At 41.1% G+C, this 26,570-nt stretch overlaps 2 protein-coding genes across 8 annotated transcripts in view; one reads left to right on the forward strand and one right to left on the reverse strand.

Annotated features, from left to right (window-relative positions):
- The window catches only part of LOC144899797 (uncharacterized), a 66,752-nt gene that overhangs the window by 4,833 nt on the left and 35,349 nt on the right, over nt 1-26,570 (reverse strand). The window contains exons 7-8 of one of the 6 annotated variants that reach the window (XM_078793268.1): nt 4,898-5,052; nt 2,481-2,554 (exon numbers count right to left, since the gene is read on the reverse strand). The gene's annotated coding sequence lies outside the window, so the exon portion shown is untranslated. Of the gene's footprint in view, nt 1-2,480; nt 2,555-3,024; nt 3,368-3,862; nt 5,053-15,088; nt 15,580-26,570 lie in introns of those variants that run through there. The other 5 variants (XM_078793269.1, XM_078793274.1, XM_078793267.1 and 2 more) reach the window with 5 other exon arrangements.
- Nucleotides 1-26,570, forward strand: part of pax5 (paired box 5) — a 49,969-nt gene that overhangs the window by 2,947 nt on the left and 20,452 nt on the right. The window contains exons 2-6 of one of the 2 annotated variants that reach the window (XM_058062179.2): nt 8,844-9,009; nt 12,052-12,249; nt 12,866-12,930; nt 16,924-17,049; nt 24,685-24,869. In XM_058062179.2, coding sequence (XP_057918162.1) covers nt 8,844-9,009; nt 12,052-12,249; nt 12,866-12,930; nt 16,924-17,049; nt 24,685-24,869 — 740 coding nt within the window. The remainder of the gene's footprint in view (nt 1-8,843; nt 9,010-12,051; nt 12,250-12,865; nt 12,931-16,923; nt 17,050-24,684; nt 24,870-26,570) is intronic. The other variant, XM_058062355.2, reaches the window with a different exon arrangement.

A 26,570-nucleotide genomic window follows, 5' to 3' on the forward strand; every position in this document is an offset into this window, starting at 1 on the left:
CTATAGTGATCACACTACAAACTTATACATTTTACACTTATACACTTATACATTTGTCACCCATTGTTGAACTCCCCCTGGTGGCTCATCTGGGAAACGAGCATAAAAAAACTGGCAGGAAATTAGATTTTAAGTCGTTTTGTCGGAAGAAAAAAAAGAAAAAATATCAAATTAAAGTAAAAACATAGGTTTTAATGATTTCAACTGTAAGAACTCCTGTTGTTACTCACCCCCCCCCAACCCAAAACAAAACAAGGTGTGTATAGGACTAGGAGATAACCCATACTATGCACACATATGTAATTTGATGACCTTTTCAGAATATGTTGTGTTGCCTTATTATACAGGGTTCCCTTTTGAGTCCTGGTTTTCGTTCAGGGAAGCCACGTGATTATTGGCTCTGTCTGAGGCCATAGAATAACAGGAAAAGTACAAAAATGATTAGATGTCTAGCAGCAGAAAGCAGGGAAATAAGTCTTTTCTAATTTGGCTCGGTGCTTAAGGCTATTTGTGTGGTTAATATTACAGGATCCAGACTCAGATATGCCTTCTAAAATCAGGTGGGACACCCCTCCACCCACCTTCTGTTAGAAACGTAGCTGGCAAATTGGACTTCATTAAAAACGACGCCCGTTTGAATCCGCAATCAATTAGGTAATGAATGGGACTGCATGTTTTATGCGTTTTCATTCGATTCTCCTCAAGCTAAAGATTATGAGAAGCATGTGTAGAAGATGACAAAGAAGACAACTCTCAAAATCAATAACAGGCTAATTCATGTCAACTTTTGTGTTAATGTATTCATTTTAGAAAGGCATTTAACGTCCTAAAAGTCCGAAAACCTCGCTGCAACTAAGCCTCACTTTTAGTATTACTTAATTAATTAGCCATTTAATATTGACATGGATAAATTGAGCGCAAATACCCATAAAAGCATGAGGTTTCTACTTGATTGAAATTAAACGCGATAGTATGCGAATCGCTAGTTCAGGAGGGGCGTAACCGACCGCTCCAATTGGTTGGCCATAAAAACAAAAGTGGTCTCATTGGCGGGTTAGATTCGCATCAGCCAATCCCAGCCAGGCAGGACTCCGCCCCTAGATTTGGACGCTGACTGTGACGTATTTGTAATTGTCGCCTCGTGGTTGGCTGCGAGGCGGCTGAGTGACAGGCAGCTTGGCCGGCTGGTGGACGTCAGGCTTCCAGGGGGTTGGGAGCGCGGGCGCTGTCCGCAGGAGAGCAGGTCCTGAAACACGGGGGTGCACTAGCTACAGGAGCGGCTCTCTCTTATGATCGTCTTTACTTTTTATACGCACTGACGGCGCTTTCTCTTCTTTTTGCAAAGCCAGAGAAAAACAAACTATTGAACAACTCGTACGGGATAGGCCACCAGGGAAAGTGAGGACCGTTTGAAAAGCAGTTGTGAGAAGTGTCCGTGTTTTGCTTCTTGTCTTCCGGGCACCGTGGATATGACACTTGGACATGGGAGCCCTCAGCAGCTCTTGCACGCTTTATTGATGGGACAACATTCAAGCCAGCAATGGAAAACACACCTAATTGTGGATTTGTGACATTTTTTGGTTGATAAAACTGTTTTTTTTATTATTTTTTATAAGTTGAGAGAACTGAAGGAGGGACCCTGCTATTATTTTCCTTTTTAAATATACATTTAAACATCTTTTTTGTTGGACTTATCACTGTGTATGGTATAGGACATCTTATGGAAGAGAAACATTCTTATTTTTTGACCTGCTCTGGTGTCCCGTCCCATTGAGGACGCCATTCACTCAGATTAATTAAAAACAAATCTTCCATTTTCCTGGCCATATTTAAGTGACCAAGCCATATGCAACATACTTTTTTTATTTTTAATTAAAAGGAACTACTTTCCAGTCATTGGAGGTCTATCAGTATAGGGGTTGGCCCAAGACTTTTTCTTTTCTCTTTTTTTTTTGTTGTACCAGGGGCCCTCCAGCCCCACGTCTGCCCCATGGAGATCCACTGTAAGCACGACCCGTTTGCGGCTATGCACAGTAAGTTTTTTTTAAAATTCATAATTAAAAAATACACATTTTTCATGTTACTTTGGCAGGTTACTCAGTTGCACTAATTCTACAAACAACTGCGAGGTAGAACATACATAAAATTTATTTTTTAAAGTAGTATAAATTGTTGTGGTGCTGAGATTTTTATTTTAAAGCTTTAGAATTAGCATTTCTGTTCTATGTATCCCAACTTAATCGTTATTTTTATTATAAAACCCACAAATGCAAAATGTTGGATTTTTTGTGTAAAAATGGATATTCAGGGACACTTTGAAATGATTTGCATGATTTTTTTTCCTTGCAGAGAATCCCTTACTTTTTGTTTTATTTGTTCCAAAATAAAACCTACCTAAATATCCCGCTTATGCTGCACTTGATTGAATATTCAATACGAATATTCAATAGTTTGGTTAAAGTTCATAATTGCTGACTTACATCAAGTAGGTTGTTTCAGTTTTTCCTTTCAAATGAAATACGGTGTTCTCTTCTCGTGGGGGTGGGTGGGCGATCTGTGGGGTCAGAAAAGAGAGAAAGAGAGAGAGTATGGTGGTGGTGGTGTTGTGGGGTGGGGTGGTGGGGGGGTAACAAGTCCATTGTGATTCTGCACATAACCCGGTTAGACAGTGTGAAGCTGCACTTGAGTCCAGGACTGATTTAGTCTTTGAACAGGAACAAGACTGGACTCTGCTGGTCCCCCAGATCCTGGGTTATCCTGGTCTTAAAATAGAGGCCAAAAAATTACTTTGCCAATATTATTATTGTGGTTACGCATTGTTGTTTTTCATATTTTGCTCATGAAAAACGACGATACGCCTTGTGCAAGTGTACCTAATGAATTGACCGATTCATGCATTTCAAAGTCAGTCGTATTACTGAACACAAACGTCTCCCAATGTCATTAAAACAAGTGTAATACATTTTAAAGAACTTTAATAATAAAATATAATCTCCAAAATAATTATATCACTTTTAACTGGCTTTCCGGAGAAAAATCGACCACAAGATAGTCACATCATGTTTGACTTTGCACTTTAAAAAACGTCCCACAAAGCATCCTAACAGGCATGTCAGCATATAAATAGATTATGCATTCATTCGTTTTTACTAGCTGTGAATCCCGGAGAGAAAGCTGTGTTATAATGTGACTGACACACACACACACACACACACACACACACACACACAGCGGTAGTAGACACCACCCCCCCCCAAAAAGCTAGAACAAATCGTGTTTCCTCTCGCAGTAGTTGGCCCAAAGTCAATGATCCGAGCCGTGCTTGAAGGCAACAGCAAAGTTGTGGGACGCTTTAAAACGATTACACCTAAAAATGTCAAGAGAGAGGGAGAGAGAGAGAGAGAGAAAGAGCAAGAGAGAGAGAGAGAAAGAGAGGTTTCAATGAATTGAGTGTGACGCGTGGAAAGTCTCTTTTGGGAGTGTGGGTGTGTGGTTTGTGTTCAACACTCCTGGTAAAACGACATCATTAACTTTTTAAACGTAAAACAGAGCATTATATATATATAGTATATATATATATATATATATATATATACACATATATATATATATGTTTTTTTAAGAAGTGGTCCAGGTAATTGTGATGCTAATGAGCTGGACGTTGCATTGTTAATGGTGGCATGGGTGAATGTTAAGTGTGCATGGCAGTCGTTGGCCCGGAAGAATTAGAAAATGTGACTTACAAAAACACGGCACTATACGTATTGTATGTATATACATTTCTTTTGATGATTCATTTTCCAATGATAATATTTATACAACTGCATTATTGAAAAGTAAACAAGCCTTTCCCCCGCCCAGTTAAATTAAAAAACAACAGCATTCCACATAAAGCTTTGGTTGCAGGCATCTGACAGATCTCTTCATTGTTTGCCCAATGAAATTCACTTCATCTGTATTCTTACTGGCAACTTTGCAAACAGCTCTGCAGCCAAATGTAATGTCTATATATATTTTTCTTGTATAGATATATAAAATAATTCCAAAAGGAGGCCGCTTTGTTGCATTTTCTTATTCTTGTTTTTGTGGGCTTCAGGCCGAGACATAGAGGAATATGGAAGATAGCGGGATACAGAGAGCTTAATAGAGACTATTTTCTGGATGGAAGAATTTCAATACATTCTGCTTTATCTGTGTAGTTTTTTTTGCCATGGATACTGTGAATCAATCAAACATTTAAGAAGGTGCTCTCAAGTTAGCTCCTGTAAAGGATAAATAAATAAAAATACAACAGGGATGCATAATGACTCCTGATCCCCATGGTTGGCTGACTGGCTGGCTGCGTCCTCCCCTCTGACTCTCTTTCTCCAGGATAGAAAATGAAACTGCTTCCTCTTGCCAAAAGTTCCCCCCCAACACTCTCTGGAGGCTCAAGCTTTTAGAGGAAGACCTTCAAAAAAGCCAAGAGTGAGCCCCAATTTGGCAAAAATCTTTGTATCTAATTTGCAACAAAACCTCTCCAGCTGCCAGCCTTGATTGAATTCCTGGTAGCAAGTGGTTAATTTGTTTGGTCAGTAGCTTGGAATTACTGGACCGCATTCCCACAGCTGGTATAGGGAACACCGGCACCTACGTTTTTATACACACGTCCAAACACTTGGGCTAATTTGGAATATATTTTACCCATAAACAGCACATATCGCTTATTCTGCATTTTGCGACAGTCGTCAGTCATCTAATACTTTATTATTTTTATAATCATCCCTATCAGTATTTGTATGCCGGGGAAATACAATTCGAACACATAATCCTCACAGCTCTTCTCCAGGAATAGCCTAATGCTTACGGTAAATACACAGATAAGTGAATAAATAGTTATCCACAAGTCATTCCTCACCATTTCTGTACAAAGCAAGGTATTTCATGGCCCAGACCCAGATAGGAAGGGTGAAAAGAACCATTTCCTTTCCTTCTTATCTAACAGACAAGGAGAGGAGTGGTGAAAGGGGAGAGCTTCTGTTCGCACAGCGCAGGATGCAGCAAAGTGGGATTCTGTGGAGGAAGAGATCATGATGAGAGGAGAAGTTTGCAATACAGTGGAGCCTCTAAAGATGAACACGGTCTCAGTTGAGTTCACATTTCATGACAATTTTGACCCTAGGAAAATGAAACAACGTGTCCCAAGTCAACCTGTAGTATCATGTACGTGCATTTTAAAGCATTGTTTCAACTGTTATAATGACGACAAATGGACAAAAAAGTCATGCAAAACCGAGTCACAAGTACCTTTTTAATGTGTATCGAAAAGTTGATAGACAAACAAGTCAAGTACTATAACTTGCAAAAGCTTGTCTCTTCCTTTGGAATAAGTATCTCCTTGCTGAAGTGACTGAGCTACTCAGGGGAAGTTGACTAAAATGTAGAAATAGCTTTCTGGACTGACCAAATCAAGCTGCTGGCAATAAACCTAACACGGAATATGACTGGCGTGTAATGTGCGCCAAAGGCAGAAAAAGTCAACAAATCTGAAAAACAGTACATTTGGGTTTTCTTACGGTCGAAGCTCTGTTTTGGAATGCCACAGTTTTCGTATGATTTGTTTTTCAATAATATTTTGCCCCCTAATATATTATTCTGTGGCATGAAGTGCCCCCAAAAAGCATTGGTGAGTCACTGTCCGTGTATTTGACTACTAAGTAACCTGCCAAGTAGCACAGTACGAAGATGGCGTAGTGTTCAGCAGGATAAAAGGTGATGTCAATGTTAATTAATCCATTTGATTTGTCGTTTCTAATTGCATTGTCTTATGCATTCACGCTAAAATGTTCATATTTATGTTAGTATTTTTTGATATCTTGAACAGATTACATAGCGATCCCTCATTTACTGTAGTTAAATAAAGTCAAACAATGCACAACGATGAGCCAATTCAAGAAACAATACAAGCAGTTGATGTTTGCTAAATACAAGGATGAAGGGTCTTGAACCAGTCATGATGTGCTATATATATCACTATATTGACTGTTACTATGGTACCCATTATGTCATTGGATGGTCATATCACTTTGTACTTCGGTACGAGGTGCATTATTAAAAAAAAATAAAAAATAAAAAAAACACCTTAAACTGTATTATGGAAAGCAGGAAGTGAACAAATGTAACAGTTACTGATTGTAAAAGTACCAGATGGAAAGGTAGGATTTAATAAGCTTTGCTTCTTCCTACTCCTTTTGGACATGTGGAACTGTGAACTGATTATGGGATGCATTCAATTGTAATCTGATGCATGTTCAAATGAAATAAAACCATTACCGACAGTGATAAGTGAATTTCCGCACAGTATGATTCCTTATAATATTTTTACCTTTAGCACAGAATACCAATCTACAACCTACTAAATAAAATAATATAACAATAATAAATACATTTAACATTACTATAGCCCTTGAGAGATGAAATAATACCCCAACAGTCACTTCGTACGTAATATGTCACACTGTGGCATGATGTTTTGCGTCAGTTTTCAGTTGTTTTTTTTTTGTTTTTTTTTTTTTACACCAAAGCAGTTTATCCTGTCCTGTGATGGAAAGTCTTCAAACATTACATTTGCAGGTTACACTTTGGTCATGATGAGCACTCCTGGCATGGCCTCGATGGATACACCTCCATATGTTGCTATCTTTCAGGGGAAAAAAAAAAATTGCCTTTTAAACTGCAGCAGTGGGCTATCTGCATAATGTGTTTCCTTGTATCTAAACAGAAATAAAGGAAGGAAGTGAAATAGCTTTGTTTAATTTTCAAGACTCTTCAGACTTGTATGCTTATTTGTCTTAGAGCCGGAGGAGGCGCTGTGTGTTTGTGTGTTTATTCTTTATTTTATAGCATTGAAAGACAAGAAGACGTGGTCAGATTCAAGGGAGAGCTTTGTAATATTAAGGGGTACACCCCTGCTGGGGTCATGTATTTGAAATCTATTATCCTTACAGCTAGGATTAGTGTGTCTATGTGCGTGCGTTTTCCCCTGAAGACATGATCACTATGTTAATACAAAAGTCAGTGGATTACACAAATGCTAGTTTACTCTCTTCATTGCCTTTGGTGCCATATAAACAGTACACACAAACATATGTTGGGGAGGGGGATTGAGAATGTCCAATAATGGTTTCACGTGCGTTTTTCTTTTTCATGCATGGTTGATTTCATGTAGTCAGATTTGAATGCATCACACACTATAATCGATGCCCGGCTACCTGTCTGTATGTCGCTTGAAGTCAACTGCAAACCGTTAATCCACTGTGCAACTGAATGGGCTTCAAAGGAGAAGATGATACAGTCATGATGAGTTTTAATTGACACCGACAGAGAGGGTTTCTGGTTGATTGTCTGGTTAATTATTTACACTCAACTCAAAAAATATAAACGCAACACTTTTGCTTTTTCTCCCAATTCTTATGAGCCGAACTCAAAGATCGAAGTCTTTGTTTATGTACACAAAAAGCATCTCTCTCTGAAATATTGTTCACAAATCTGTGTTAGCGAGCATTCAGAATTCATCCACCTCACAGGTGTGCCATATCATAATGCTGACAGCATGGTTATTCCACACGTGTGTTTTAAGCTGGCTGCAATAAAAGGCCACTCTGAAATGTGGGCTTAACTGTATTGTGGGAGGCTCAGAAACGACACTTTCCTTTTAAATATTCTATATGCAGATGCAGAGCATACCAAAGAGCCTCAATGGGTGACATGTCTGCTGAGTATGCCGACCCATGCAGATCCTTGAAACATGGGGCCATGCATTAGCATGTGATGGTCTTGGATGAATGGCAAAATGATGGGACTCAGGATTTTGTCATTCATTCATTCATTTTCTACCGCTTTTTCCTCACGAGGGTCGTGGGGGTGCTGGAGCCTATCCCAGCTGTCTTCGGGCGAGAGGCAGGGTACACCCTGGACTGGTGGCCAGCCAATCACAGGGCACGTATAGACAAACAACCATTCACACTCACATTCATACCTATGGACAATTTGGAGTCGCCAATTAACCTAGCATGTTTTTGGAATGAGGAAAAACCGACGCTTGCACGGGGAGAACATGCAAACTCCACACAGAGATGCCCGAGGGTGGAATTGAACCCTGGTCTCCTAGCTGTGAGGTCTGCGCACTAACCACTCGATTGCCGTACCGGGATTTTGTCATTGTATCTCAAAATGTCATCGATACAATGCACAAACTAAAGTTTTTTTTTTTTAAAGTAAAAATTTATATTTTGGCGAGGAAATATGGATGTTAAAAAAAACCCCAACTGAACGATTGCTGTGTTTTCTTGCTATGTTTCTATTGTGTAGACTATTATCAAGCATAATGCTAAGCTAAGCAGCATTAATAGAGGTCTGTGCTCCGAGTGCACCACCAGTACTAGTTTATTTTGGTGGAAGGGGATATAAGGAAATAAAATCCGATAAACAAGTCTATGAGCAGGGTTGAAATATTTATACAGCTAAAAAAAAACAGTACAGTATTGCAGTATTGTGTGCTGATTCAGTGTGTCTACTTTCATTCTATGGCATTTTTTTCTAGTCTCCTCCCTCAGGGGACCATTCATGGCATCGCTCAGACTTGGCACACTTGTTAATTGAAATCCCTTCATTTCCTTGAAATCTTGATTTAGCTTGTCTGGCCTGCCTGGCTAAAAGGTCAGGGATTGTTCATCTAGTGTTATGTTAGTTATTCCTTTAATTTTTTTCCAAATTGTAGGTTCATTAAAAGAGAGTAGGCCCCAACCAATGATATCACTTTGTACTGCGTGGTGGCTTTGACATAACAGTTTCTTTTTGTACAGGACATGGTGGCGTGAACCAGCTTGGGGGTGTGTTTGTAAATGGCCGGCCTCTCCCGGATGTTGTGCGACAGCGAATAGTGGAACTAGCCCACCAAGGGGTGCGTCCCTGCGACATCTCCCGCCAGCTACGCGTCAGTCATGGATGTGTCAGCAAGATACTGGGCAGGTATTTAAAGCAGACACACGTATAACGATCATCCATCTTCTTTACCGCTTATCCTCATTAGGGTCACGGGGGTAATGCTGGAGCCAATGACACTTTGAATTATTGAACTTTATTGACTTGACACATTGTTTTTGACACAAAATGATGATAAACTGTGGGTCATAAGTGGCCTCTGTGCCGCACTTTGGACACCCTTGATCTTGGTCAAAGATCAACAGGAGTCCCATTCCCGTGAGCTTGCACAATTTGCAGTGGCATCATTTTTTCTGTGGTTTCTCTCAGTCGCGTTCCGTCCCTTTTATACTGACTCACAATTCTTCTTTTCACCTTCCTGACTACTTGTTCCCTTCACCTCGACAAAGCTAAATTCAAAAAGTAAATCCCAGCTCGTTCTGTCTGCCGCAGAAGAAAGGAACACAAAAGGGGAAAAGATTCATCACTTTTTTCTGAATTAGCATCAAAATGAAAGTGGTTCTATATTTCAGCAGCCAAAAAAATATACAGTATAGTATAGAATTCTGTATAGAATACAGACAAGGAGGGGGGGGGGGTGCTTGTTGAAGGAGTAAGAAGTAAAAAAAAAAGAATTAGAAAACAGAGAGACCATTTGTGGGGAAGGCGGGGAAGGATTAGCCACAGCGACCCTCAGCTATATCAAAAAAATGTGTTGCTCATTGTTCTCTCTTGCTTCTTCTCTCTCTCTCTCTTTCTCTTTCTCTCTCTTCTTCTCCCTCTCTCCCCCTGTCCTGGACGTTCAACTCACTGAAGCGTTACCGTGAGAGGGGGAGAGAGGGGGATCGAGGGATGCAAGGAAGGAGGGAGTCTCGTTTTTATCCTCTCCTCTCTGTCTGTCCGCTGCCAGCAGAACAAAAACACTAACTCTGCCGGCTTGCTTATGTGTGTGTGTGTGTGTGTGTGTGCACGGGCTCATTGCTGCAAAGATATAAATAACCACAGATGATTCACCTGTGAATAATTTAAATTGTATTCCACTTGAAAATAGATTTTATTTTTTTTCTTTTAGCAGTGTGAAGAGTGAAAATGGGCGGCACACACACACACACACACACAGGGAAAAACACATTTAAAGAAACAAACATCAAGGAAGGGATTACTCCACTGTGCTGTGTGTGTGTGTGTGTGTGTGAAAGAGAGAGAGAGAGAGACAGAGCGAGCAGCAGGTTTAAGACTGACTGACAGCTTGCATCCACACACACTGCATCCCCCCTTTTCTGCAAGCTGTGTAGCACATTTGCTGTCCTCCACACCCCCCCCCCCCTCCAGCCCACCTGCCCCTTCTGCATGCAAATACATTCATGAAATAGCCATGCTGGAAAAGAAAACTACTGGATCTCTGTATGTCTGTCAATGTCACCCCTCATCTTGCAGTTGGCTGTGTGATATACAGTCAATACACTACCATGGATTGGTATAATTATATATAATTAATCATTTAAAAGGAGTTAAAGCTAAATTCATTCATTCATTCTCTACCGCTTTTTCCTCACGAGGGTCGCGGGGGGTGCTGGAGCCTATCCCAGCTGTCTTGGGGCGAGAGGCAGGGTACACCCTGGACTGGTCGCCAGCCCATCACAGGGCACATATAGACAAACAACCATTCACACTCACATTCATACCTATGGACAATTTGGAGTCGCCAATTAACCTAGCATGTTTTTGGAATGTGGGAGGAAACCGGACTACCCGGAGAAAACCCACGCATGAACGGGGAGAACATGCAAACTCCACACAGAGATGGCCAAGGGTGGAATTGAACCCTGGTCTCCTAGCTGTGAGGTCTGTGTGCTAACCACTCGACCGCTAACCACTTTGGAACAGATTCCTATTTACATTATTTCCAGTGGAAAAATCCATCCATTCATTTTCTATGCCGCTTATTCTCATTAGGGTTGCTTGGGTATGCTGGAGCCTATCCCAGCTGTCTTCGGCGAGAGGTCGGGTACACTCTGGACTGGTCGCCAGCCAATCACAGTGCACATATAGACAAACAACCATTCACACTCACATTCATACCTATGGACAATTTGTAGTCACCAATTAACCTAGCATGTTTTTGGAATGTGGGAGGAAACCGGAGTACCCGGAGAAAACCCACGCATGGGGCAGAACATGCAAACTCCACACAGAGATGGCGAAGCGGGGATTCGAACCCAGGTCTCCGGTGGGAAAATGTGTTTGTAAATATGAACAATTCAGAGGTCGACCCGTGTCTCGGAACAGCTTGACTGTTTTGATTGACACTCTCAATGTTTATTATTGCGGTTGTAGTTTGCTGTGGTGTAGATTTGTACTGCATCATATTGAGACTTAGGGATGGACATAGAAATAAATGTTCATTCATCAATGTTTTAATCATTTCACCAATGAATTGTTGTTTTTATAGGTTTACAATGAATTTATTTGTACAGTGGTGTGAAAAAGTGTACCTCCTTCCTGATTTCACACTTAAAATATTTCAAATCATCAAATATTAGTCAATGACAACTCAACTAAACACAAAATTCTGTTTTTAAATGACACTTAATAAGGGAAAGGAAGTCATCGAGATCTATCAGTCTATCTATCTATCTATCTATCTATCTATCTATCATGAGCAGTAGGTTAAAAGTATTCGCCAGAGTTTCCCAGAAACCGCTTTAAAGCAATTTTAAAGCAGTAATTCAACACAAAAACGTCAGTAAATTGACGGTAGTGTTCTGCTGTGGATTTACTGAAAAACCGCTTGATCCTCTCTGACAGGAACGCTCTGCTGTTTTTGAGGATCTGCTGCAAAAGCACCAAGTTCAAAGATCCTCTATATGACAGGTGTACAGTGCTGTTTTTAAGGATGGACTGCATGATAAATGCTAATCAAAGATCATCTCTATATACCACGACTATTCTACCTGCAAATAAATGTCAAATATCCTCTCTTTGACGGGAGTGCTGTTCTGTCACTCACGGGTTAGGTTTTGCCCTGTGGGTTGCCAGTTGTATACCGCTTGCAATACATCAACATGAGCATCTCCTGTGTGTTTCCAGGTATTACGAAACGGGCAGTATCCGCCCCGGCGTCATCGGGGGATCCAAACCAAAGGTTGCTACACCCAAAGTGGTCGACAAGATTGCCGATTACAAACGCCAAAATCCCACCATGTTTGCCTGGGAGATCCGGGACAGGCTCCTGGCCGAGAGAGTATGCGACAACGACAGCGTGCCCAGCGTCAGCTCCATCAACAGGTACTATTGATCTTATATCACAAGTGTGTGTAATGTTTGTGCAACAAGCTGAAGGAGTGCATGGTAATATATTGTAAAGATGCGTGTCTGGAAATAGACTAAGCCTGGTAAAGAGGCCCCAAGTCTCCATATGGATGAAGTGGCTGCAGCTCAGTGGTTCAACACGATGGTACAATGACAAGGCTTTCCCCTGAGCGCGGAGCCAGAGAAGAGGGAGGGACAGTGAAACAGGAGTGAGAAGCAGTGAGCAAAAGAGGCAGACAAAAGGGAGGGAAGGTGCACAGGAATAACGGGAATACTGGACACAAAAGGAGAGAAAGAGCGAAACAGAGGGAAGGGAAGATGGGGACAGGATAGTAGAGGAGTTAGGGAGGAAAGGAAAAGAAATGGGAGCAAAGAGGAAGAAAGGGGTTTGCTTGAGCAGCCATGCAGGAAGTGTGAGGCCCCTGAGCCATGTCAAGCTTCTCCATACACACACACACACACACACACACACCATGTTGCTCCCACGATGGTTATGTTCTCATGTCCTATATGCCTCCATGTCTTTTTCACACACACACACACACAAATGACCAATTCTCAGACACTAATGTCTGCTCTCATCCTCCTGCAGGATCATTCGCACCAAGGTTCAGCAGCCGCCGGGCCAAACGGGCTCAGTGACGGCTCACAATTTAGGTAGGTGGCTGACTCTCGATCCTGCTCCTGCCTGTCAAAGCACATTTTATTACAGCACTGATATTGTTACTTGGAGGAGGAGGAGGTTATATTTAGACTTCCATCCTTTCAACCGTTTTCTATACAGCTGATCTCGTGCCAAGAGGGCAGGGTAAACCGTGGACTGGATACCAGTCCATCAGTCCATCACAGACAAACAAGCATTCAAACTCACATTCACATTTATAAATGAGGACTTTCGATATTAGTGCAGACTTGCCAATATGTATGAATTTGTGGTACTCAGCATGCAATTTCACTGCTCTCCATTTGTTGCATTACTTCTTCTGTCTTAATTTATTTCAGACATGCATACTATGTTACATTATTCTTTCTCACATATACACTTACAATACAATACACTTACAATATCTATTTATATATACACACACACATATACATACACACATATCTACATACATATACATACACACATATCTACTTATATATATGCACACACGCACACACACAACACATCATTACTACACATGTCTGAAAAGGAGCAGGAAGAAGCAAAGCTTATTAAATCCTACCCCTTCTCCACGCCATAGCAGTTACCAATTCAATAAGTGATTTTTTCCACACATATAATCACAGAATCTTACATAAGACAAAACAACAAAAGAAGAGTGGGAACATCGGACACCCCAGCAAAACCCCAGGACATTGCCGAAGCACACCACCAACCACGCCAGCCAACCCATTTAGCTGGTTTCAGTTTTTAGTTCAGTCTAGAAGTACAGAAAATAAAGATATATCGGTTTCTATATGGTATTTCAAATCTGGGGTGCACAAAAACATTTGTCCCCCACTTGGAACAGGACAGAAAATAATGGAGAACCGCTATATTGACCTTACATGCCAACTGCTAGGTCACTGTGCTGCATTTGGACTTCTGCAATGTATGTAATTGTTGACTCTTGTTAATTACTCTGGGGGTCATAAGCTACTCAGTACACAAAACGAGATGATACACAAGATTGGGTCTACAAATATTAAAAACATGACAATAAATTTCGGTCTTATATCATTTATACTCCTCAGCACTCTGTGTGTATGCTAGCAGCCCCGTCTCCACCCACCGAGACAAAGAGACTGTATGACTGACAAAAAGGCCCACTCCATTCATGCCATTGTTCTATGTAACAAATTCAATAAGGTGCTGAAACCACGGCAGAGTGAACTCTCTATTTTCTTTATTGTGAAATTAATTCATTAATGAATTATCCTCCCGGGCCTCGCTTCCATGTTTCTTTTCTGAATGAGAAATATTGTCACGTTTTAATCTTAGAAGGTCTAATTACGCAGTGGTGAAAAAGTAAAAGAGTAGACGGCCAAGAAAAGAACCCATCGCTTATGCACATTTGTGATAAAGCGTATTTGAACATAATTAATAAAACAGTGGGGACTCACAACATAACGTATTGACCCATAATTGTTAAACATGACAGAAATAACAAAACATTCATACCAGAAGTGATTATAAGTGGATGATGATTGCACCTTACGGCCATCAGAGAGGTTTTCGGTACATTATTCATCCAAATTCTGTCATAACAAATTAAATGTCAATCGTCAGTGGATTTTGAATGAAACATTTAAAGGTCGATAAACAACATTTATTTGTAACCCTGAGGAAAATTTCAATATTGAAACACACTGGGTTCGCATAGGTAAACACTCACATAAACACAAACATAAAATAAAAAAATAAAAAAATACCAGAGTCATAAGAATCAACTATGGGGGAAATTAGCAATTAATTAACCGATGTTCTGAACTCTTACTTGGATGACTGTGATGTACAGTATCGATCGGAATAATACCAGTATGGATATACAGTAGTACCTCAATGGCAAGTAATTGCACACATCAGACCTAATTTACGATGAGAAATAATCGATTTAAATTGAGAACAAAAACAGACACAAAACCTTTATTCAGATTCATGGATTCAGTATTCATAGAGTCTAATTATGCTATAGAATGAAGCAATATATATGAGCACAGAACAATTCCTTTTATTTGATGGCTATCTCAGTTGAAAATAAAAAACACCCCCCACCCCACCCCACCCCACCCCTCCGCCAGGCCTTGGATTGTGTTTCAGTGCCTGTCATATCTTTATAATCACACATTGTCTATTAATCTAAATTAATTTCATATGCACTGCTCCTCGACTCTTCTTTTTACACACACACTCTCATTCACACACACTGGCAGATTATCCAGATAAATGGCTCCCACTCCCGGGCGGAAAATTGAACATTTGGATTTGCAGAAGAAAAGCATTATGTTCTGATAAAAAAAAAAAAAAAAGAGTGGAGAGGAAAAGAAAGGAAAATCAGATAATTGAAGTGCTAAATCAAGGGATGGGAAAAGGAGGGATATGCATTCATTATCATCTCCTTGTTGTTGGTGACAGAGTAACAGACCGGAGGGGTGTCTTGAGCTGTTTGTTGTTTGTCCTTTTTTTTTTTTTTATTAACTTCTCGTCTTTCGGTGTTTCTGGGGAGAGGGGAGGTCTGCTGGGAGAGAGGATTAGGATGTCTGTCTCCACACCTTTCTGTCCCTCCTGGGATACCATACTGTCACTCAGCCCCTCGCCTGCTTATAGGGCACAGATAAGGAGAGCAGGCATGAGTGACTACATGTTGTGTGTCTGAAGAAGTGACAAGCATGTTGCTGTGTCACCCGCTAAGGAATTTGTCTCCCTGCAGGGGATGAGATTAGCTGGAGAGACGGACTATCACACCCTTTTATTTCCTACCTTTAGTCTACTTGAGCATGTTAAGTTGGGAGGTGTCCCAAGTAAAAAGTTGTTGTGTTGTCCACAATGTAGCCTTAATTTGGACCATTTCAAAGTGCTTTACTGAGCCCTAATATGTTATTTTGAATCCGTCCCGGCTCTGTTGCAGCCGCTGGAAGCATTCCGCAAGATTGTTTTAGCCTCACACTAGCTTTGTTCGCTACAGCTATGGCTCCGTCAGCTGTACAGCAATACAGAAAGAATCAGCTTGGGGTCTAACTATTTTTTTTACGAGCGATATGTTCTCATATCATCATATCAGTACAAGAAATTGGACATCGTACACTCAAAGAACAAATAACAATATAAAGTAATTAAAAGCTATTTAATAATAGTAAAGGCAGCACGGCGGACGAGTGGTTAGCACGCAGACCTCACAGCTAGGAGACCAGGGTTCAATTCCACCCCTCGGCCATCTCTGTGTGGAGTTTGCATGTTCTCCCCGTGTGCATGTGTGGGTACTCCGGTTTCCTCCCACATTCCAAAAACATGCTAGGTTAATTGGTGACTCCAATAGCCAAAAACTTACCACTTCCACACGGATAGGGAGGATAACTATTAACAGTTATTTAACCTTTAACATGAACATTAATCAAACGTAATAATTTTTTCTGGGTACATGATACCATACAGCATCCATATCAAACTTGCGTGGGACGCACTAACATTAAACTTTCACGGGGGCCTCAAACTAGTGTCCTGCGGGCTACATTTGGCCCACGGGCCGCGTGTTTGAGACCCCTGCCATACAGCAATGTAACATTAAGGGGTGGAACAGGTGGAGACAAATATTAGCAGCAATAGCATAGCTATGTGAGCTAACATTACAGTCATAATATATTTGATATTATATATATATTTTATTCATAATATTAGCCTTTTCACTGAAGAAAAACAAATGTTCAGTTTTTATTTTAAGATGTGTAGCAAAGCCTCTCTATTTTACCAACTAGAAGTGGTGGGTGTTTACATGGGGCGGGGATATCCAGCTCGGGGTGGGTCAGTGGTTGTATTATATCCATGATGAAAGGCCGTTTTTTTTTCATGGCATCCTGAAAACTTCGGTCTACAAGAGCGACCGCTCTAAAGGCTCTAAAGGGTTTCTTCTGAAATAATAATTGAAATAAAACTTTCTTTTTCTGCAGCAACATCAGTGGCCGCCACACAGGTCTCTGCTGTAACCAGCGACTCTGCCGGCTCATCGTACTCCATCAGTGGCATTCTGGGTATCAGCTCGGCTGCGGATGTTGGCAAGAGGAAGAGGGATGAAGGTGAGCGTGTGTGCCACTGTGTGTGTTTGTATGTTTACACACATGTATTTCCACATGTATGCCACAACACAAACACATGAGAGATGGCCTGAGGACTCCAGCTTGGAGATGGGAAAACATGTGCACATGACGATCAATGACAGAAGCGCATGGAATCGAACATAACACCTAAATATTTTCATTCACAAACCCGGGCTGGAGATCCACCTGAGAGGAAGTTTATTGATACTCAGTTTATACTAAGTTTATTGATCCCAGTCACTTTCCCCCCTCCCGAGCATGTCAATGGAGGTATAAATACTGTATTAGTGAGCGTGGATATGCTTCTTTCGGTGACATTAAAAAGCCATCAAACAGACACGCTCCTACTGTAGATGTTGATGTTCCAGATGTTGGAAGAAGGGGGTAGGAGGGTTGGCAAACACCAAGGGGCTCCCCATCCCTCACACATAAAACCACAAACACCCAGGCAAAAACAATAGGTACACCTGCACACTGATTAAAAAATGTGTGTTTTTAGTCTTCATCACCCTAAATCAGGGGTCTCAAACTCAATTTACCTGGGGGCCACTGGAGCTAGGGTCTGGGTGAGACTGGGCTGCATCAGGTTTTCCAAAAAAAAACAAAAAAATGCATGTATTAAAAACAGAAAAATGAATAAACTTTGCTTTGGTTCCGATTTTCTACAAGAAAAGCTCTGATAAAACATTCCACTGTTCTCAAATATCTTAATTTTTATTTTTCTACACAAAATAAGATGAAAAATAAATAAACAAATCAAGAATAAAGAAAATCAATCAATCAGTAATAAATAAATAAATATAATAATAATAATAAAACGGCAAATAATAAAAACTCAAGAAACCACATATAGTTGGTGGGTAGACAAATTATTTTTTCAGATTAAAATGAACAAAGCATTATTAGAGCCCTGTAGACATGACAAAACACGACTATAGTCACATTTATACTCTTTTTATTTACAACATATTGCGCAACTGCAGAGTCATGAGACATATGCTAACTCGCAAACTAGAGAACTAGCGACCTAAACAGTAGCCTTCAAGTTATTTCCTTTAAACTTAAATAGCCAAAAACTTACCACTTCCACACGGATAGGGAGGATAACTATTAACAGTTATTTAACCTTTAACATGAACATTAATCAAACGTAATCATTTTTTCTGGGTACATGATACCATACAGCATCCATATCAAATGCTCCGATCAGTTTTTATGGTGCCAATATGGATCATCCATATGGATCATGAAATCAGCTGATATGGACTGTGAGTCAGACTGTCATATTGCGACGGCTAGTTGTGACTTTTTCCATTGCTCACAAATGGCTCTTGTCAAACAAAGAGCTGCCTTGTCCTCAGACTTGTGCATGTTATTTTATGATGTGGATATGAATCTAAATCTGGCGGTTGGGGCTTGAACATCAGTGTGTCTTATACAAATCGAAATGACAATAATTTTGTGACAATGTTGTCAACAAAGCTGACCTCATTATGCTACTAGTACATTTTAGGGCAATAGCTGTTCAAAGTCCAAATATCTGCAGTGAAAATGACCCATAATGGGGATGTCTTTATTCGAAGCTGTATTTTTAAAAATAATAAGTTAATTTTGTATGGATGAACTATTATGTGTGCCTTCACAACCTCAGCAGATACTCAAGTGTGAGCCCTGTAATCTAATTAGCAGCATTATTGCTACATGCTGTTTTTTTACGTGTAACATGCTGGCTGGTTGACGTAACTTTTAAATTCCAATGGAAACACTACCAGGTTTCACCGGAGCATTGTATGTGCCACCAACGTTGCTGCGATAGTAGGTCTGTCTGGTTTTGCTCTGTGGTCTAATTAACAGCATTGCTAATCACAGCTTCCATTAGAGTAACCCCCGCTGGATAATGACACACACGCACAGCGAGGGGCGACAGGAGGAACAGCATGCAGCGACATGGACAGACACAGACAAACAGGACACAATAGTTTGCTCTGGAACCCATATGTTGGTCCGTGGAGATGTTTGCATGCACATGGATGGAAGCAGGAGCAAACACACACTAGAGAATCATTAAGGTTGACAATAAGCAGATTTATTTAGTTTAAGGGACTGTTTTAATGGATTAAAACAATGTCATTTTTCACCTTTGACCTTTACATATTATATTTTTCAGCTTTTCTTTACTACAGCCTCGGCTTTGTGTTTGAGGCAAATAGTCAAATAGTTTTTTAGGGTCGGAAATCTTTTTGTTTATGACGATTTGATGTGCAATATGATACACGGGTTACGGCTCATTCTTCCTTATATGGGCATGCCTGGGTACAAGCTGAGTGGGACCAATCACAGCGGAGTGGCCGTGGGTGGAATAAATTAAAACAGTTTTTTGGACATTCAAGGAAATACAGCTGGAATAGGTGCAGATTCTGGAAGATCTAGAAAGCTTTTTGTTCGAGTTATTGTGTATAGCTGCTCTATAGGAGCAAACAACTCAATACAAAGGGTCAAAAATGAGCATAATAGGTCCCCTTTAATAGGCTTTGGTACTTACCAAGTACTTACCATATGTAACTGGAAAAAATGATATGTAAATATATTGTCTAATTAATTTACTTACATCCGTAAACAGAAGAAAAATGTTTTGCAAGCAGTTATCACAACCAAGGGAGGCCATAAGCTGTCATTTTGCTATATAAATAACATTTTGAGTTTATGGCAAGTATGGTCTAATAAATGTATTTGCAAATGTATTAATTATTTATTTGTCATCAATTTACTATCTTTTCATATTGTTTCATAGTGGTTCTCTGATCTGGTTTATGGGACAGTTTAGTGGGACAGTCGGGGGCAATATGCTAATGTGATTTGGACAAGATTTTGAAGGGATTTGCAAATGCATTTTTGTTAGTATTGTGCATGTGTGTGTGCGTCTGCAGTCAGTATGTGGGGGTACAGCCCTGTGGTGACCTGTGCCCCCCAGCCAAAGCAAGGGGAAGTGGAAGGGGGGTGTTAGGGTGACCGGGAGCAGAATGTAGATGAATGGGGTTGAATGGAAGAACTTGACTTGTGGGGCCAAAAGGGGACTATTGTATCTTGACCTATTGTCTTGCAAGGTGTATGCATGAAGGGACAGTTGGAAAACCTTTTTACAACATCTACAGAAAGTCATCCTCGAGGCAATGTTTAAAAACAGCATTCATAGCATTATTAAAACAGCAAGCTGACCTTTGACCCTTCTTGTGCATCTACTGTGACACGCAGCAGATTTAGCGGATAAAAGATGCTGGGAATGAGCAGGAGCCGATGCAGTCAAGAGGGGGGTAACAGAGGAGGGGGCGAGGCTCTCTGGCCTTCACCCTGAATTCCTCTCTATGTCTCCCACCCCCTAAAAAAACTTTGATCAGTGGAGTTTGGAAGGAAACACCGCTGCAAGGTCACATGTCTGATATTTTGGTTTCTTTATGTCAAGTACACAAGTTCACATGATACCATACAGCATCCATATCAAACTTGCGCGGGCCGCACTAACATGAAACTTTCATATCAAGGCGGGGGCCTCAAACTAGTGTCCTGCGGGCCACATTTGGCCCGCGGGCCACGTGTTTGAGACCCCTGCCATACAGCAATGTAACATTAAGGGGTGGAACAGGATTATTAGGGTACTTAGGCTAACTGATAATAACATGCTAACTCGCAAACTAGAGAGCTAGCGACCGAAACGGCAGCCTCCAAGTTATTTCCTTTAAACTTTAAAAGCCAAAAACTTACCACTTCCACACGGATAGGGAGGATAACTATTAACAGTTATTTAACCTTTAACATGAACATTAATCAAACGTAATATTTTTTAACTTACGCGGGCCGCACTAACATTAAACTTTCATATCAAGGCGGGGGGCCTCAAACTAGTGTCCTGCGGGCCACATTTGGCCCGTGGGCCGCGTGTTTGAGACCCCTGCTTTAAAAGTATATTGGAGAAATCAGTATATGAAAATAACCCACATGCTTGAGTTACAGCATAAAAGCTTCCAAATCAACTTTTTTACTTTATGTATATGTCTATACACAGTCTAATAGTGTTCTGTCCCCTGCAAAAGTACTTAAAAATCCTCGCATCCAACCAGATTTTACAAGTCAGCAGTGGTTCAAGCAGGTAGCCAAGAGATGAAGCAGATGATGGAGGGAGGAAGACAGGGTAAGGAGGCGGAAGACAGAAGAAAAAGGCAGAGGGGATAGAACAATAATGGCTCATTGTTTGTTTTGTTCTGCTCTGAAAAAGAGGCAAGAGAAACACTTCCCCTCTGAGACTGACTCATGGAGATAGAGGCAGCTGTGTGTGTGTGTGTGTGTGTGTGTGTGTGTGTGTCCAGCGGTGAATAGGATTTAACCCGTCACGCCAATGAGTTTCTTTACCCATCCATGGATACAATGAAACCAGCCGGATATCAAGCCACGCACCCACCCACCCACCCACCCAGCCAGCCAGTTAGGAAAAAAAACACATCGCCACACTCACACATACACTCATACTCACACAGATGAATGGACAATATTGATCATCATAAACAAAAGCTTTGTTCTTACTTGTAGTTTGTGTTGTTTCCCCAAAGCTCTTCCTTTTGTCTGGTGCTTTGTGCTCGAGACTTTCAGAGTGTATATTTGTATGTGTGTGTGACGGAGACGCAGCAGAAAGCAATAAGCTGGCTGAAATGGTGCCATCAGAGCTACATGATTGATCAATTGAATTCCATCATGGGGACTGGCCGCTGGGATTAAATGGGTCGCTGTGGGTTACCAGGCTATAGCATCATACTGGCTTTATCGCCACTCTGATTGGTCTGTCACCACCAGAGACCTGCGGACCTTACACCCGAGTCCCACTCGCGAGTGTATGTGTGTGTGTGAGAGAGTGTAGTAGTAGAGAAAGAGAGATTATGATCAAGGAGTGTGTTTGTCAGAGTAGATGAAAAGGGTTTTGTGTACTGAAAAGGTTTGGTGAGTTTTTTTTTTTTTTTAAGCCACAGAGAATGATGGACATTGGTTTGTGTCTATAAGACTAGAAGACTGACCCTTGACATAAACCAGTTTTCACCACATATTCTAAGAAGTTGCGTCTCCAAGCAACCAAGATCACACTTATTTTGTAAAACGTAGAGAGCTATAAAACTACTACAACTCCGGTACCTCCAGGCATGATAACTTAGGTCCACTATGTGGACTAAGGGAACTGATGAAGCTCTAAGTTTGGGAGGAAAACCTTAAGAAATACATCACATCTTAGTACATGACAGAAAACCTGCATGTATTGTATATAAAAGCCTATACGCCCATGACCAAAAGGGGTGATTCGGTGACTTCAGATCGCCCAAACACATGAGATGTAAATCTTTATATGGCATTACACAGCCAAAACCAATTGGAAACTGCATGACTAATGGAAGTCCCAGGAGGGGACACGCACAAATCAACATTTTCACTTCTAAAGGTTGCAAAATTCAGGAAATAAATACCAGAACTACTGTGACTACTACTTGTCACGCATATAAAATACAGCCATTGTGCTTTAGAAATACTGTTTCTAATACATTCAAAAAGGTGAACCTGAAATATAGTCATGTGAAAAAATCGGGACATGTGTTTTAAATTATTATTATCATTCATTCATTCATTCATTTTCTACCGCTTTTTCCTCACGAGGGTTGCGGGGGCGCTGGAGCCTATCCCAGCTGTCTTCAGGCGAGAGGCGGGGTACACCCTGGACTGGTCGCCAGCCAATCACAGGGCATTACTATTATTATTTATTCTAAATTATTTAAATTATTTGTTCAAATTACTGTTTACGCTGTACATTGTTCATATCTGATGTCATCTATTTATTCTCCACACTATTATTTATTGTTACGGGAGCCAGGCAACGACATTTCGTTGGCAATCTATCTATCTATCATCTATCCATCTAATAATGTGACTTTGGCAGTCCTTGAACGCACCAGATTTAAGACGGAAAATGTGGGGAACACAAGTTAATATAGGATCAAAAATCCTTCCTGGAAGTGCGAGGCATACTAGATTGTGTCACGATTGAACAGTGGCAAATAAAGAGAGAAGGGGAGGATTCTGGAGCTGAATCTAATATAATAATTACAATAGTCACTGCAATGTAACACCTGTGAAAAGCGAGGATCTGCTGTATTTGTCTGAAAAATAATAGCAGAGGCAACAAAACAAATGAGGACAACGAATGTGGGTTTTTAGCACGACTGTAAAACGGCTAAACGATCCATTCATTTTCTATGCCGCTTATGCTCAGTCGCAGGGGTATGCTGGAGGCTATCCTAGCTGTCTTCCGGGCGAGGTACACCCTGGACTGGTCGCTAGCCAATCACAGGGCACATATAGTCAAACAACCATTCACACTCGCATTCATACCTATGGACAATTTGGAGTCGCCAATTAACCTAGCATGTTTTTGGAATGTGGGAGGAAACTGTAGTACTCGGAGACAACTGGGAAGACTTCCGTTCCACTTCAGTCCTGTAAGTGGCAAAAATGTGCCACAGTCTGCCACACACAGCAAACTTTTCTCATCATTTCCCCATTGCGTCCTCACTTGGAGACACTCAACCAATGCAAGCAGATGATAAGAGTGAGAAGAAAAATAATTTCCTCAATATGCAGGTTTACTTTGATCCAGACTGACTGTCCTGCATAGGAACATGTTGCAACCTCACCCTAATGAATTAGCATCTTATATTAGTGATGTTGACATGTTGCCATATGTCATCATTCTTTGCAATTAGCGTATGGTTAAAAAAATAACCTCCTCATTCAATACTGCTTATTTCTTTCAATACTCTTTTTTTGGAGTCTGCTCAAATGCATCTGTATTTTCAATCCAAATCAAAAGGTAAAAATATTTAAGCCTCCCCGCAATACTCCATCATAACCTGTCTGTCATATTCCCACTGAACACACACACACACACACACACACACAGTGAGTGACCCCAGGACTAAAATAGGCTCTCAGGACCAGTTTGGAGCGATGAATTGGCTCTCTAGTGTGGGGGATTTTCACCCTCATCCCCACCTTTCCCCTTTTTTCTCTTTATCTATTTCTCTGGTTCTCCCTTTTCTAATCATTTGCGGGCCACGACTTTTCAGAGTTCTTATAATTGTCTGGTTCAGTCCTTCAGCCTTGCAATAACTGCAGGATACGAGAGCTCACTGTCTAATACTGATACCGCTGCTATATATATATAGTTTTGTGACAGGGTGTGTATGGGTGATGCGGCTAGAATGATGGAGAAGGGAGAGAGGGTGTACTTTTGAGAGATCAAGAACTAGAGGCGGCGTACGCCTGGTAATGGCTTGCATTTGTATAGCATTTTCTCGCAGGCTCCACAATCGATGGCTTTAAATCAGCTTGGTGAGGTTTATTTCGAGTCCGTGCTTAAATTCTCCGGCCTCTGAGATTTATTTTTATCAGCTACCTTTCCATCAACGTTCTCAATCTGGCATATAAACCGGAGCCCTGGCATACATACATCTTTAATTCTCCCCAGTAAACAGCCTGTGTCTGCAAGCCCTCTTTAGACATCAACATTCCCTCATTCCCTTTCAGGTCTTCAGGAGTCACCGCTGGCCAACGGGCACAGCCACAGTGGGCGGGACTTCCTCAGGAAGCAGATGAGAGGAGAGCTGTTCTCACCGCAGCAGATCGAGGTATTGGACCGCCTGTTTGACAGACAGCCATCCTGTCCAATCCAATCCAGCTCTGACCTCTATGTGAGCCCAGACCCTGGCAAGGTAAGGGCGTAGCACAGTGCAAGACTGTGTGGGCGGAGCTTGAGTTTGGGTGACGGGCTTCATTGTGAGAAAGTTTGTTTTTGTTTGTTCTGATGGGAGACTCTCTAAATGTTCTGAACTCCTGTTTCGATACCAGTGTCATACAGTTGCTCATGTCCGCTGTAAGCAATGACAAGTCACTCTCTTAAAGTTAAAAAGGAGATGTATTATTTTTTTCATACATTAAACAACAGTTCCTGTATGTCTTAATAACTAAGACATACCTGCGTCGACAACCCCAAGAATCATTTAAAAACACCCTATCCGGAACAGCTGGTTAGCTGTCCAGTCTTATGCAAATGAACCACTGCCCGTCCCCCTCTGCTGCAGGCCATGCCAGCATAAATAGGCATTGCGTTACCATGACTGGAAACATGGCTTCCCAAGACAGTACAATACAATACAGGGGTACAGTCTGGGGTACAGTGTATGATTGCAGAGCAAAAGGAAACTGAAAAACTGCACGGACAGTTATTATAGATACATATGCACGGGCCCTTAAAAGTGCTCAGCGATTATGGCGATTATTTTTACCCTGTCCATACTGGAATGTTCCTGGGATTTGTTTTTTTTTTGGCAGAACCTGAAAATATTTGAGTGTGAATGAAGAGTATTAGCCCTAAAATCAAGACAATATTGACTTCAGCCTTAGTGAAGCAGACGTGCTTCTTCTGCATTTCTGACCAAGGTGTTGAGCTAACGCTAGTAAATAAAATCCATGCACTTTACTCTGATGTTCTTTGCGGCTGAGCGATTTAATGGTGTCAATCTGTGCATCCAACAACACTGCGGCTCTACTTAGCTTTGGGTTTTGACATGATAGTCATTCTGTGTTGGAAAGAAAATGGTGAAGGCGGTTTAATATCAAATAGCCATATTGTTTTGTCACAATAGGCCCCTAAAAATGAATTGTCACTTGACAGTTAGGCAGACACTCCAAAGACCCAAATATGTGTTAAAAAAAAAAAAAATTCCCCACAATATGTCCTCATTAACGGCACGGCGGTCTAGTGGTTAGCTCGCAGACCTCACAGCTAGGAGACCAGGGTTCAATTCCACCCTGGGCCATCTCTGTGTGGAGTTTGCATGTTCTCCCCGTGCATGCGTGGGTTTTCTCCGGGTACTCCGGTTTCCTCCCACATTCCAAAAACATGCTAGGTTAATTGGAGACTCCAAATTGTGAGTGTGAATGGTTGTTTGTCTATATGTGCCCTGTGATTGGCTGGCGACCAGTCCAGGGTGTACCCCGCCTCTCGCCCAAAGACAGCTGGGATAGGCTCCAGCACCCCCCGCGACCCTCGTGAGGAAAAAGCGGTAAAAAATGAATGAATGAATGAATGTCCCCATTAAAGCTAATTTATGACTCAATGGCTGCATATTGAGTATATTAAGCATGTTATGACACCGTTTCTATGAAAGTAAAAGACAAAAAGACACTGAATCAAGGTGTGCCTGCATCTTGTTGTTGCATTTAAATTGACCTCACGCCCTTTGCCAGCCATACACTAATGTAAATATGAGTGGAATGGACAGGTGTAATAACAAAACAACAAGAAGCTACCATTTGTGTTGCCTATGTGGATAGATTAAGGAAATAACTATGCTGCAGTCTCAAAATGACAATTATTTTTCTCTCACCTTTAAATACATGCCTCTTTTGCT

Source organism: Doryrhamphus excisus, linkage group LG9, assembly GCF_037039965.1.
Source record: "Doryrhamphus excisus strain RoL-2023G ecotype Guam linkage group LG9, RoL_Dexc_Guam_v1.1, whole genome shotgun sequence".
In the NCBI taxonomy this organism is placed as follows: domain Eukaryota; kingdom Metazoa; phylum Chordata; class Actinopteri; order Syngnathiformes; family Syngnathidae; genus Doryrhamphus; species Doryrhamphus excisus.